Source organism: Gobio gobio (assembly GCF_949357685.1).
Source record: "Gobio gobio genome assembly, chromosome: 1".
NCBI lineage: Eukaryota > Metazoa > Chordata > Actinopteri > Cypriniformes > Gobionidae > Gobio > Gobio gobio.
Window position 1 is genome coordinate 10,071,736 of NC_137097.1, and position 14,015 is coordinate 10,085,750.

The 14,015-nt window shown below is 38.6% G+C and overlaps 1 protein-coding gene across 1 annotated transcript; it reads right to left on the reverse strand.

Annotated features, from left to right (window-relative positions):
• Nucleotides 1-12,157: 12,157 nt before the first annotated feature.
• On the reverse strand, nucleotides 12,158-13,235 carry LOC307144140 (putative nuclease HARBI1; the record flags this gene model as incomplete). The annotated part of the gene is made up of 2 exons (XM_079846180.1): nucleotides 12,158-12,516; nucleotides 12,584-13,235. The coding sequence occupies 2 exons, from the start codon at nucleotides 13,233-13,235 to the stop codon at nucleotides 12,158-12,160; spliced, it is 1,011 nt and encodes a 336-aa protein (XP_079702306.1).
• Nucleotides 13,236-14,015: the final 780 nt, after the last annotated feature.

Below are 14,015 nucleotides of genomic sequence, written 5' to 3' on the forward strand. Positions count from 1 at the left end.
TGGAGTGAGCTGAGGAGATTAACCGCTGTCCTGAGACGCAACGCGTGCAGTGAACACACATCACTAGTCCCGTTCGACAGCTGTTCACAAAGAATGCGTTCGTGGCAGTGAAATGGGAAATGACACAAGGTAATGAGACACACGTTGAACTTAAACTCACTGCTTTTAGAACGCCGTTACATACGCGAGAGACGCCGGTGCAACAGCAACTATAGTAGCAAGTGCTACTGTGTGTTTGAGATTTCATGTTCGCATAATATTGACAGGCTCAAATGTGTTATCATTGTTTTTACAAATCATTTACTACTAATAATATTATCATCAGTGTGGAGACATTTCCCCACAAAGTAGGGAATACCAGGACACACACACACACACACACACACACACACACACACACACACACACACACACACACACACACACACACACACACACACACACACACACACACACACACTGTCTTCACAACAGTTTGTGTTGGCTGTAGTCAGATGACTTTAGCTGTGGTCACACTGCTAGCCTACATTGTACTACTAAAGAAATAATCTTTAAATAAATAAGCTTTTAATTGTTTAACAATATTTCATCTTTAATATGAATGAGTTTGTCTGGAATTTATCATTTTTACTTTCATATTTTTACGTTGCATTTATATTAGTGCTGTCAGTTAAACGCGTTATTAACGCCGTTAACGCAAACCTATTTTAACGGCGTAAATTTTTTTATCGCGAGATTAACGTTCTTTTTGGTCTAACAAACTTTGTCGTTTTTTCACATGCTGTTGCAACAACTAGTAACGTTAGAAAAACTACAACACCACTCCGGATGTAGCTAGACCGGAAACAAAACATCAGGCACGCTGCGGCTCGCTGCCCACACTTGTTTGGGCCATTAAAAGAGTAGACATGGATGGCAAGCGTGAGACGCCGAAATGAGAAACGTATTAAGCCATGGTTTAACTCAGGGGTCTTCAACTAAAAGTGCTTGTCTTGAGCGCTGCTTTCTGCTCTGATGGTGCGCTCACACCGGACGCGAATGAAGCGTTTTGCGCGAGTGATTTAAGTCAATGCAAAGACGCAAATAGACATTCTGCGGCGTGAATTAAGCGGCGTGCATGTCGCGTCATTCGCGTCCGGTGTGAACGCACCATCAGTCTCTTCTTCACTGCATGCTTGACCGCGCGTCTGGGTCTGAACGTAGTAACAGTGAGCATTGCAACGTTAACTGTTTCATTACGTCAAAAGGCTTCGCGGTCCGGATGGACGCATCTCGCGGTCCGGATTCGGACCAAAGTCCGCTAGTTGGCGACCCCTGGTTTAACTGCACTATAGGCAGAGTCCTAGTTTACCTTGCATGTGCACTTTGTAATTTTATTTTGTATCACCCTGTTTTGATCCCTTAGAAAGGGCTGTTGAAGGGGCTGTTTGTGCAACAAAGTATTTTTTTCACCCTTTTATTGATGGACAGTGTTACATTGTGTGAGCGATTATTTGCTCCAAGAGTGAATGACTGCTTCAAGTGAGAATGACTGCTTCAAGTGAGAATGTTGGTGTGAAATCGAACACTACAGTATGCAAATGTTGTTTTCAATAAAACAAACATTTGAACAAAGCAAGCCGATCCACTTTTCTATGTTGATAAGAGCATTAAAATAAGAAAAAATAATGGGACAAAAAGAAATTAGATTAGATTAGATTCAACTTTATTGTCATTACACAAGTACAAGGCAACGAAATGCAGTTTAGGTCTAACCAGAAGTGCAATAGCAGCAAGTGCAGGATATACAACGTTTGCATAAGTGCAGGACATGGATATGTACTGAGTATATATAAATATATCTATAAATAGAGAGATGGTTATTACTATAAACAGAATTTACAGGTGAATATGTACAGTGAATAATATACAGATGGTTAATACTATAAACAGAATTTACAGGTGGATATGTACTATGAGTATAATATAATATACAGATGGTTATTACTATAAACAGAATTTTACAGATAGAGGTATACAATGATATGTTAGGCTAAAATGAGGAATATGGCAGTGGATTAAGGTAGTGCAATAAATTATGGACAGAAGCTATCCGAAAAAAAGTGTAAAAGTGCAGTGGAAGTGATTGCATATTACAGTTAGAAGTACGGGGCATTTAGAATAAATAAAAATGTGCGATTAATTGTGAGTTAACTATGGCATTAATGCGATTAATCGCGATTAAATATTTTAATCGTTTGACAGCACTAATTTATTTGGTTCTTTGTTCAATCTCAGACCATTTTTTTGTCGTATAGGTCATAGTTTGACTCGAGATTTTTTGCTTAAAGGTAAAGACCCAACTTTATACATGTTTTGTAAGATTCCCCTCTCCGTTAAACATATTTTGTTGGACTGTCCTTGGTTAAAACAAGAATTCTCTTTTATCAAGTTATTTCACTTAAAACTTATTTAGTAAGATTATGCATGAAAAGGCTTTGGATATGACGTGTTTGTTTGCTTGGTTTTATTGTATTTATATGATATTTGTATTTTTGTAATTCAATTTTTGCCATGAATATAGCCTTAGCTGATGACATGGCATTAAATAAAACAATCTGTATTCCATAATTTTATTTATATTATTAAGATGTCTGCATAAGAGTAAACTTTAATCGGTGCAAACGTTAAAATTTGCTGAAATTAAAAACCTTGATTTGGTCTCTACACTTCATTCTGGTAACTCTGCTAAACTATAATTACTATTACTAAAACTAAAACTGAAACTAAATATATAAAAACTAAATAGAAATGTGTTTACAAAATAAAAACTAAACTAAAACTAGCTACATAATTTATAAAACTAACTAAAACTAAACTGAAATTTGTTGCAAAATCGAAAACGATAATAAAATAAAAACTAATTTAAAAATGCAAAACTATAATAACCTTGGATGTGACGTATATGTCACATTAAGAAAAATGGTAATGAGCAGCTCAATTAATTTAGCTGATTCAATTATTTTAGTGTTATATATTTTCTGCTGCTCATTTCAAAGCTTATTTTAACAAATGTAAACATAAAAATACTGTCAAATTAATTACATTTGTTATTTAAATGTATTTTGAAACTTTTTTGCATTCATGTAACTAAAACAAGTTGTTTATATTATACGTTGGTCCTATTTTAAGGTTAATTGATCTTGTTTTGTAGTGAGAATAACATGAATAGATTCAAGAAACAACTTGATGTTCAGAATGTACTCAAGATTATCCAGGGAGATGACAGCGAGTATGAGGGATGTGACAGTGACTCGGATGAAGACATTGATGACCCTGATTACACTCCTAGCAAGAAAGACATGGATCTGATTCAGACATTAGCAGATCAGGTGATTCAGATTTAGAAACTGCACAACCAAACATAAACTCTGGGAAGCAAAATACAACCGGGAGAAAAAAAAAATTCTTGGAGAAAGAAACATTATGAAACCCCTGAGTGCACATTCAAAGGGCAGAGTGCCACACCTCCAGACAATCTTCAAACGCCCCTGGAGTATTTCAGAAAGTTCATAACAACAGAAATGCTTGAGTTACTAAAGGAACAAACAAATTTGTACAGTGTGCAAAAATCTGAAACTCATAAAAATGTTAACACCACTGTTAAAGAACTGGAAATACTGATTGGTATCTATCTGCGCATGGGTCTGCAACAAATGCCTGGAAATCGTGCATACTGGGAAAATGACACAAGGTGTCCTATGGTGTCTGACAACATGTCACGCAACCGTTTTCAGGCTCTGCTAACATGTCTACATTTCACTTACAACAATGATTTGACAAATCGGCCAGCAGGGAATAAGTGTTGGAAGATCCGCCCATGGCTTGATATGTTTCGCAAACAATGCCTGGCTATCACCCCAGAGGAGCACAACTCTATTGATGAGCAAATGGTGCCCTTCAGAGGGACACAGCCCAATAAGGCAGTATGTGAAGGGCAAACCCCACCCTTGGGGGTGGAAAAATTGGGGCCGCTGCTCCTCCTCTGGAATCTTATGTGATTTTGCAGTCTATCAAGGTGGCACTGGGAAAAAAAACACCACTTGGCATAGGAGGTGACGTTGTGGTTGAGCTTTGTGAAACTCTTCCATCAAATCAAAACTACAAAGTTTTTGCAGACAATTTATTTTCCTCTCCAGCACTGATTGCTGAGCTTCTTTCGCGACAGATTTACTTTGTAGGAACACTCCGTTGCAATCGTTTGGCTGGTTGTCAGCTTGAAGATGAGAAAAGTCTTGCCAAGCGAGGCAGAGGATCTGTTGATACCATGGTGGAGAAGGAGGAAAGGATGGTCATTGTCAGGTGGTACGACAACAAAGCTGTTACCCTGATCTCCTCCTACTGTGCAGTTCAGGGCCGTGCAGAGAGTTCTTCAGGGGCAGGGGCTCAAATGTAAAAAAGGGGCAATAATATATATATATATATATATATATATATATATATATATATATATATATATATATATATATATATATATATATATATATATATATATATATATATATATATATATATATATATATATATATCCTTATGCTCATCAAGCCTGCATTTATTTAATCAAAAATACATTAAAAAATATTTTGAAATATTATTACATTATGTTCTTTTTAACTTTTTATTATCAAAGAATCTTGAAAAGATTATCACAGTTTCCATCATTGACATCAAATCCTCATATTAGAATGATTTCTGAATGATCATGTGACACTGAAGAGTGGAGTAATGATGCTGAAAATCCAGCTGTGATCACAGGAATAATTATAATAATTATATTTTAAATGATTTTAAAATAGAAAACCATTATTTTAATAATATTTCACAATATTGCTGTTTTTTATCAAAAAAATGCAGGCTTGATGAACATAAGAGACTTCTTTCATAATGCTGCATAATATTAAAAATAAAGTCCTTTCACGTCACCATTTCGCCAGCCTACACTTCACATAATAGGCCTGTAGGAGCCGGTGGCACTTGGGTTTTGTTAACTTTGATAGTTTCATGAAATAGTAAACGGTGTATCAATATACATAAATACAAGTGAATTTAACACTACTTACCATTAATGCGACTTTTGCTGCTGAATGGTTCTGTGCAGATTTTTGTTTGTTGTCAGTTAAAATCCATTTTGTCAGTGATGCAATTTATAAAATGAGACAAACCGCAGGAAATCGTTCCACAAACGTTAGTTCGTCTGTCCATGTAATTTTCAACCGATTGATGAATAAGAACAGCTTTGCCAGATCACGATTGGTTGGTGTATATACATGACAAACGGGCATTGGTGAATTGTGTAATACTTTAAAATATATAATATATATATTTGTAATTAAATCAACACATTAGCTCTGATTATGGATGGAAAAAAAAAATATTGGTTTATTTTTTCCCGTAAGGACACACGCCCTCTGAAAGGACCATATATGGCTCGAGAGCCGTTTCCGAACAGTGGAAAATCAGCTGTCAATCAAAACGCACGCGACCCATAGCAACGCGTTATGGCAACGCCTCAACAGAAATTGTCAGACTTTTGAGCCGTTCGTTACTACGACAATGTTGTATACATTGTCTTGTTATAATAATCACATTTATTTAGTTTTATTGACCACGATATTATCATTGATTTTGTCTGAGAGGGGCACTTTTGATTCATTTTGAAAAAGGGCAGGGGCTCGAGCACCCAAAGAAAAATTCTGAGATAAAGGTTATTAACAATGGTTTGATCAGAGTGAACAAGTTTTCCCACTGAGCATTGTATTGTTTGTTTACAGTTTTATTGCACAATATTTTATTTTGCAATGTTAATGCACTACATGCATGTTTAGCATGTTGACCTCCAGTGTGAGGTAGTTTATTCATTTTTATTCAGTTTGCACATTTTTTTGAGTTGTGAATTTTATTTATTTTTGATTACAACCCGAAAAGGTAGAATTTTCATGTTAGAAAAGAGTTGTTGTAAAATGTAATGGTCACAGTTATATGGTTTTGAAATATGTAGTGGCAAAGCAAATAAAGTGCAAAAACTGTTACTTCTGAATTTTCTTTTTTTTTCAGAAAAGTAATAATTTTGATACATGTTGTGGAAAAGAAAATAAACTGCTATTTAGCAAAACAAATGACAACATTTATTTTTTTTCAACTGAGGAATAAACGCCCAATGTGACATATATGTAACATTACAGATCTTTCACAAGGAAGGGTTATATTTAATTAAAAAAAAAAACTGCAGAAACATGTTATAAATGGTCCATTTGGTCTGTTTTATATGCCCCATAATTTTCCTATAAGGAGAAATTGTTCCGGGGTTCTTATGGGTTAACCCATTCTGTTTCAGCATCATTATTAATCCATGCCACTATTTGGTAACCGGTTTTTATTGACTATTATGTGCACAGCTACCAGATACCCGGAAGCAATTCCACTCCGAAAAAAATCACAAAGCTTTAACAAAGTTCTTTACCATTTTTGTTCTACTGAGACTGATCACGTCCAGATTGATCAGGGGGCTTATTTTCTATCTTAATTGTGTGCTCAAGTCTTTAAATCGCTCAATATTACACTTCGTATATCCAGTGCTTATCACCCAGAGAGACAGGGGTCAGTTGAAAGGTTCCATCAGACCTTAAAAGCAATGCTTAGGATATACTGCCTCGAGACCTGGTCTGAGTGGGATGAAGGAGTTCCTTTGCTTTTATTCTCAATCCGTGAAACGGTGCAGGAGTCTCTGAAATTCAGCCCATCAGAGCTAGTCTTTGGCCATACTGTGAGAGGACCACTGAAATAGAGAATGTTCGGACTCTAAGAAAATAAACGTGTTAGATTATGTCAGTAATTTCATGATCGGCTTCAGAAAACGTGTGTACTCTATATCAATGGCCCTCCGCACTAGCAATGTGTGTGCTATCTCCCCAACCCCACACCACCGCCCACACCCTGGTGTGATGCCGATGTGAATAGGATCTAGTTGTATTTTGTTTTTGATACTTTACATGTTTAAATGTTTTGTTTGTTGCTTTGTACCATTAAACTGGTGTTAATTTGCATTTGTCTCTTTTCACCTTAGACCTGACGGTGCTGAAAGAGGAGAGTGAAGTACTGAATGAAATAGAAGAGAAAGATCAATTTAAGAATAATGATTTAATAACTGGAGAAAAACCTTTTAGTTGCTCACAGCCTGAAAAGACTTTGTCACAAAAAAAGGCTAAACATAAGGGTACTAGAAGTAATTTCACCTGCCAACAGTGTGGAAACAAATTCACTCTAAAAAAAAACCTTGACAGACACATGAGAATTCACACTGGAGAGAAGCCTTGTACCTGCCAACAGTGTGGAAAGAGTTTTGCTAGAAAAGTAAATCTTAACAGACACATGAGATTTCACACTGGAGAGAAGCCTCACACCTGCCAACAGTGTGGAAAGAGTTTTGCTAGAAAAGTAAACCTTAACAAACACATGAGATTTCACTCTGGGGAGAAACTCTACACTGGAGAGAAGAGGTTCACCTGCCAACAGTGTGGAAAAAGTTTCCACCGAAAAGAAAACCTTAACAGGCACATGAGAGTTCACACTGGAGAGAAGCCTTACACCTGCCAACAGTGTGGAAAGAGTTTCGCTCTAGGAGAAAACCTTAAAATACACATGAGAATTCACACTGGAGAGAAACCTTACACCTGCCAACAGTGTGGAAAGAGTTTTGCTAGAAAAATAAACCTTAACATACACATGAGATTTCACTCTGGGGAGAAACTCTACACTGGAGAGAAGTCGTTCACCTGCCAACAGTGTGGAAAAAGATTCCACCGAAAAGAAAACCTTAACAGGCACATGAGAGTTCACACTGGAGAGAAGCCTTACACCTGCCAACAGTGTGGAAAGAGTTTTAATCAACATGAAAACTTTCAAGTCCACATGAGAGTTCACTCTGGAGAGAAATCCTACACCTGCCCTCAGTGTGGGAAGAGTTTTGCTAAAAAAGAAAACCTTAACAGACACATGAGACTTCACTCTGGAGAGAAACCCTACACATGCCCTCAGTGTGGAAAGAGTTTCACTCTAAAACAACATTTTGAAAACCACATGAGAGTTCACACTGGAGAGAAACCTTGCATCTGCCCTCAGTGTGGAAAGAGTTTTGCTGAAAATGGAAGCCTTAACAGGCACATGCTAATTCACACTGGAGAGAAGCCTTTCACCTGCCAACAGTGTGGAAGAAGTTTCAACCTTAAAGGAAACCTTAAAGGCCACATGCGAATTCACACTGGAGAGAAGCCTTACACCTGCCAACAGTGTGGAAAGAGTTTTAATCAACATGAAAACTTTCAAGTCCACATGAGAGTTCACTCTGGAGAGAAATCCTACACCTGCCCTCAGTGTGGGAAGAGTTTTGCTAAAAAAGAAAACCTTAACAGACACATGAGACTTCACTCTGGAGAGAAATCCTACACCTGCCCTCAGTGTGGAAAGAGTTTCACTCTAAAACAACATTTTGAAAACCACATGAGAGTTCACACTGGAGAGAAGCCTTTCACTTGCCAACAGTGTGAAAAAAGTTTCACCCGAAAAGAAAGCCTTACCAGGCACTTGAGAGTTCACACTGGAGAGAAGCCGTACACATGTGGACACTGTGGGAAAATTTTTAGTTATAAAAAAGCCCTGGCGTACCACATGAGTACTCATGTGTGAGAGAACTGATTTCATATGTCATCATTGTGGAATTAATTTCACAAGCAGGAAATGCCTCATGTTTGGGAGACTGTATAATGTGCTGATTATTGTTACGGTATTAAATTACCTTATGCTGCGTTCACACCAAACGCAAATAGAGCATCTGCAGCGAGTGATTTCAATGTTAAGTCAATGTAAAGACGCGTTGACGCGGGTCTGGAGGTCCTGCGGTGCAATACACGCGAATCAACCAACTTGCACGAGTGGACCAGGAGCCGGCTTGCTGCTGTCACGTGGTAAAGTGACATGATGAGAAACCCCACATAAAAATACTACTGTTATTGTGTCACAATTTAGTTTTAAGACTTTTTCAGGTGAGAATGTAGTGGTTTATTTATAAAGAGAGCACCTATTTAAAAAAAATAATCTTGCGTTTTTGGAGTTGTGAGATCCAGGCGTTCATTAACGGTGAGAGCAGCCTTTCCTTGGCCAGTCCTTCTGATGTTTGCCGCTGGCTCTGATGTGTCTGTAGTGGTTAAACATGAGATATAATTCGTCTTGTGTAGATCTAACAGGTGATCTTTAGTGTCATGATTCTATAATTGCCCTCAGTCAAAACGATTTGGCAGACAACCAAAGAGAGGTTCATAACATTATTTTTTAGGCTATTTAAATATACATGCAGTGAAGATAATGTAGGTAGTGCATTGCCTGAACCACATTTGTGTGGCTATTAATGTTTAGTATATTTTTAAATGAAAATGAAAGAGGCAGAGTGGTGTTTTATGACATTTCTCCAGGAGCAACTTGAACGCGTCAACAAGACGGGGTAGACACGATTGAGACAACTAGACGTGAATTTGACACTCTATTTGCATTTGGTGTGAATGCAGCATAAGAGGCCTGAATTCCCCATTTGTGCCCAAATTTTTCTGAATGGTTTAAAGTTTCTTTTTATTCTTTTTTTTTTCCTTTCTTGAAAATCATATTTCAATGTGTGGCAACTATAGTTGCCGGTTGGCAAATATGTTGTATGCGCCCCTTCAATGTCAAATTTGAATAGGAGGAGAACACCTACTGACTGTAGTAGGTGAATGTAAACTCATTACTTGTCTGAATTTCAACATTATAATGGAATCATTCTGTAAATATTCCATCTTATACTGTATCCCAAGTTGTACTGGTAGCCATCCCAAAAGAGACAACAAGGGAGTAACATGATATGATTTCCTAGCATTCATTAAAAATCTTGCAGCAGCATTTTGTACCAGCGTCTTTAATTTTGAACCACTGTCTTTATCTGTCGATCAAATATGAGGGATGAGTCAAAAATGACTCCCAAGTTCTTTACTTGATCATGCAGGTAGGTAGACCTTCCATGGGCCTAAACTATCGTTTACCATCTTGCTACAAGCTGAGTGACCAAAAATAATAAATTCTGTTTTATTTTCATTCAATTGAACAAGATTTTCAGCCATCCACAACTTTACTTCCTCTAGACACTTAAAAAGTTTCATTGGAGTGTCGTGAGCATACAGATGGTAAGAAATACCATAATTCTTAAAGATCATTCCCAAAGGGAGGATGTACAGTGAGAACAGGACTGGACCTAGAATGGAGCCTTGCGGGACCCCACAGGTAAAAGGTGCTGAAATAGAAAACATTCTTCACTGAAAAATATCTACTTTCCAAATAAGAAGCTTTGAGCGTTCTCACCAATCCCAATATAGTGTTATCATTTCAGCCAGAGGAACAGAGGGAGCTCTTGAATTAAAAACAGGAGTTATGATGGAGGAGGCTATATTTTATGACATATGCACAGCTAAATATGCATATCAGGTACTCAGACGATGTGTAAAATATGTGTAGTAGGTTCATTGATTTTTGGGTGACGTCACAGGAATTGCGGACCACATAGTTTCCGGCCAAATGATTTAAAACGGGCATGGCGCAACACTGCGGGAGGTGCGCTTATGGTGGTTTGGTGGGAACACGGAGAGTTTCTGCACACCGCGTACAGCTTGTACCGTTTGGCTTGTCCCAGCCCTGGTCCTGATAATACTCGGGTAGGTCGTTAATTTACTAGGTGTAAAAGAAAAAGAGTTGTGTGGTGTGTTTGAGCATGTACGTTTTGCTTTGTAGCAACAAACTGCCAGCGCGGTCATCGATTGGGAGCTGCACGTCTCTCATGGCTTTTCCTTGTCCATGTTTCTAATAAGACTCGGGTAGGTCAGTGGATGTTTACCATGTGCTATCAGTATGGGATTGTTTTAAGTGTGTGTTCTGTTGGTCTCATTGTAGTAAATGCAGCAGCGTGGTTGCTGAACTGAATCGATAATGACGTGTTCAAAGTAATACAAGAAACCTTGGGGAGGTAATTTGAATATATAAACTGTACTTCATTAAAATAAATGGTTGAGATGTCATTTGAATAGTTTTATAGGGTATGAATGGAGGTGTATTTTAATTTGTAATTCTGTTTTGGCAGACTTGCCTGGGAACTGATTGTTACGAGACCACTGTTTTTCCCAGTATTGAATGTTTATTTACTATTGTTCTTGTTGTTTTTGGTATTTTTATTTTATTTGAGTTGGTTAGGTGAATCTTGTCTAGTTTATTAGATTTTTCTTTATTTTTATTTTTGTTTTGTTTGTCTTTATTTTATTATTTTGGTTTAGGGGGGTCCTTGTATTGGATGAGGCAGTCTCTCAGCTACTAGGGTGTGGTGTGATGCAGTGATAACACTACCAGTTGATGTATTTGACGATTGTATATTGCCTTGCACGGGTGAGCGTCACGAGTTTTATGGTTGAACTAGAGATAGCTGAGACTGTCACTTCCAAATTACGACTCTGACTTAAGCCCATCTGGTCCCCTTATTCCTGCTATTTGGTTTATATTTATTTTGCATTGTATTTGGTTAATATATGGATTGTTTCTGTTTTTTTTTGTTTTGTTTATACATTAAATTCTATCTGAAGTTTAAGAAATTGTTTTTTTTTCTTTTAACGAAATAAAAAACCCATGTACTAGTCCAGAGGACATGTTTTCATTTAATTGAATCCCTTGAGCGGGTATACTGCCCCCATCAGGTTTATACAGGTTGGCATATACCAACCTTGTAACATATTGTTGGGTTATTTTCATTAATTCAGACAATAACTAATGTTAATAAATGGAAACTTATTATAAACCGCTACTCACTTTACAATGAGGTTCAATTTAACCCTTTATGTTACAGCATTGCCATATGGCAATAATTAATTTCTACTTGTTTCACAGGAAAAACAATGTCCTATATATGTGCATTTTATATGCAACAGTGGAATATAAAAGGGCAGGCCTTAAGGTAGCCAGTGCTGTTTTTAAGTCAAATGGCATTTGAATGTCCATCCAAAACTCTCTTTACTGTCACCCTCACAACCATTCAAGTCTGTGTTATTTTAACTTACCCTTAAAACCGCTGAACAAGGTCCCGTCTGAGCTGAACAGCTCCTAAAGCCGGTGGTGCTGCCCACTGCTCCACTGGCACTTCTGGGTCTGGGGCCAGCGCGTCAAATGGCACACGGTTGATCTCAGCCATGTTGTGCAAGACGGCACATGCCAAAATGATGTTGCACACCTTCTGTGGTGAAAAGAGCAAGGTGCCCCCCGCGTGTACCAGGCAGACCCATCTGCCTTTTAGGAGCCCCACGCAGCACTCCACGGTGGCTCGTGTTCCTGCGTGCGCGTGGTTGAAGTTGTGCTCCTGATGCGTCACGGGGTTTGGCACAGGGGTGATCAAAATGTCCAAAAGAGGATAACCCCTGTCACCTAAATGGGAAAAGAGAGGTTATGAAACGAATATATTTTGCAAAATGAATTTGCTCTTATTACTCACCTAAAAGATAACCATGACCCCTCAATGCGCCCTCCTGCAGCCGTCTGCGCACGCTGCTGTGCTCAAAAATGAAGGTATCGTGGGTGCCTCCAGGCCATCGTGCCACAACATTTAATAGGCAGAGTCTGGCATCACAAATAATTTGCACATTGACTGAATGATAATTTTTGCGGTTGATGTATGCGTAATCATTAACCGATGGTGGTTTCAGACACACGTGGGTACAGTCAATTGCACCAGCAATCTCATAAAACCCCCTTTTAATCATTGTTTGCTGGGCATTGTCGTATGGGAATTGAATGTAGTGTGGGATGAGAGTCCTGATGGCAGCCAGCACGGATGACAGCATGCGGCTCATGGTGGGTTGGGATATGCCAGACCTGTCAGCAATCTCCCGTTGAAAGGTTCCAGTGGCCAAGAACCCCAGTGTGGAGAGAACCTGGACTGGAACAGGTAAGGCCCTTGACCGCCGGGTCTCACGTTGGAGGTAGGGCTCCAGGTTATTGCACAGCTCCAGGAGAAGATGCCTTGGAAGACGGAATCTGCTCATCAGCCATTCATCTGATTCATTCAGAAGATCTCGCCTATCCTGAAACACTCTTTCCCTTCTCAAGGGCGCATATGCGTCTTCTAAAAGCGCCAGGTCAGCCATCATTGACAATTGGTAGGGGTGAACCGGTATATGTATTTCTACCGAACCGCTTTCGGTACAGGGCTTTCAGTTCGGTGCACGCCTGTACTGAAACTGTTTCCGAGTGCAATCTTTAACAGTTAACAGTCGGCTTGTTTTAAGCGCGGAACACACTTCAATCTGAGTTCCCACATGAACATAAGTATTCAGTCCATTTTATAATGAAATTCAAACGATAAATGCCATTTTGACGCTCTATGTGGCGTGACTGTAGCCTGGTTTTACCAGACTCTCGTACATTTCATTTGTACAGAGAGTCTGGCCACTCTCCATTGACAAGCGTTTACTTCCTTGAAGGCGGGTTCTCTATTGAAGTTTAAAACTATTGGATCTGCCAAGAGTCACTCTGGATCTGCCTAACCAATCACAAATGTTTGGTCGTGACGTATGTCACGCGCCGTTCGTCTTTCTCACATTAACTGTGCACACCACCTCAGTGTCAGTGATAAAACCTTGTGCATTCGGATTGTGATTTATTCCCGGTGGAGAGGAGAGTTTTGTGATCGGAACGCGCTGCTCTCGTGGTGCATATCTCGTGCAATCATAACATGATTGTATGCTGTCAATAAAATGTCATATTCTTAGTATGATAAGAATAAATGCTGCCTTGAATAACAGCCCAATTCAAATGTTTACGTGCTTTTCTTCTTTTATTTTTTGAGCGGTGGTGAAATATTTTGCCCTTGTAAACACTTGCCAGTATTTAAAGAAATACAAGTCTAGAAATGCAAATTACAGCTC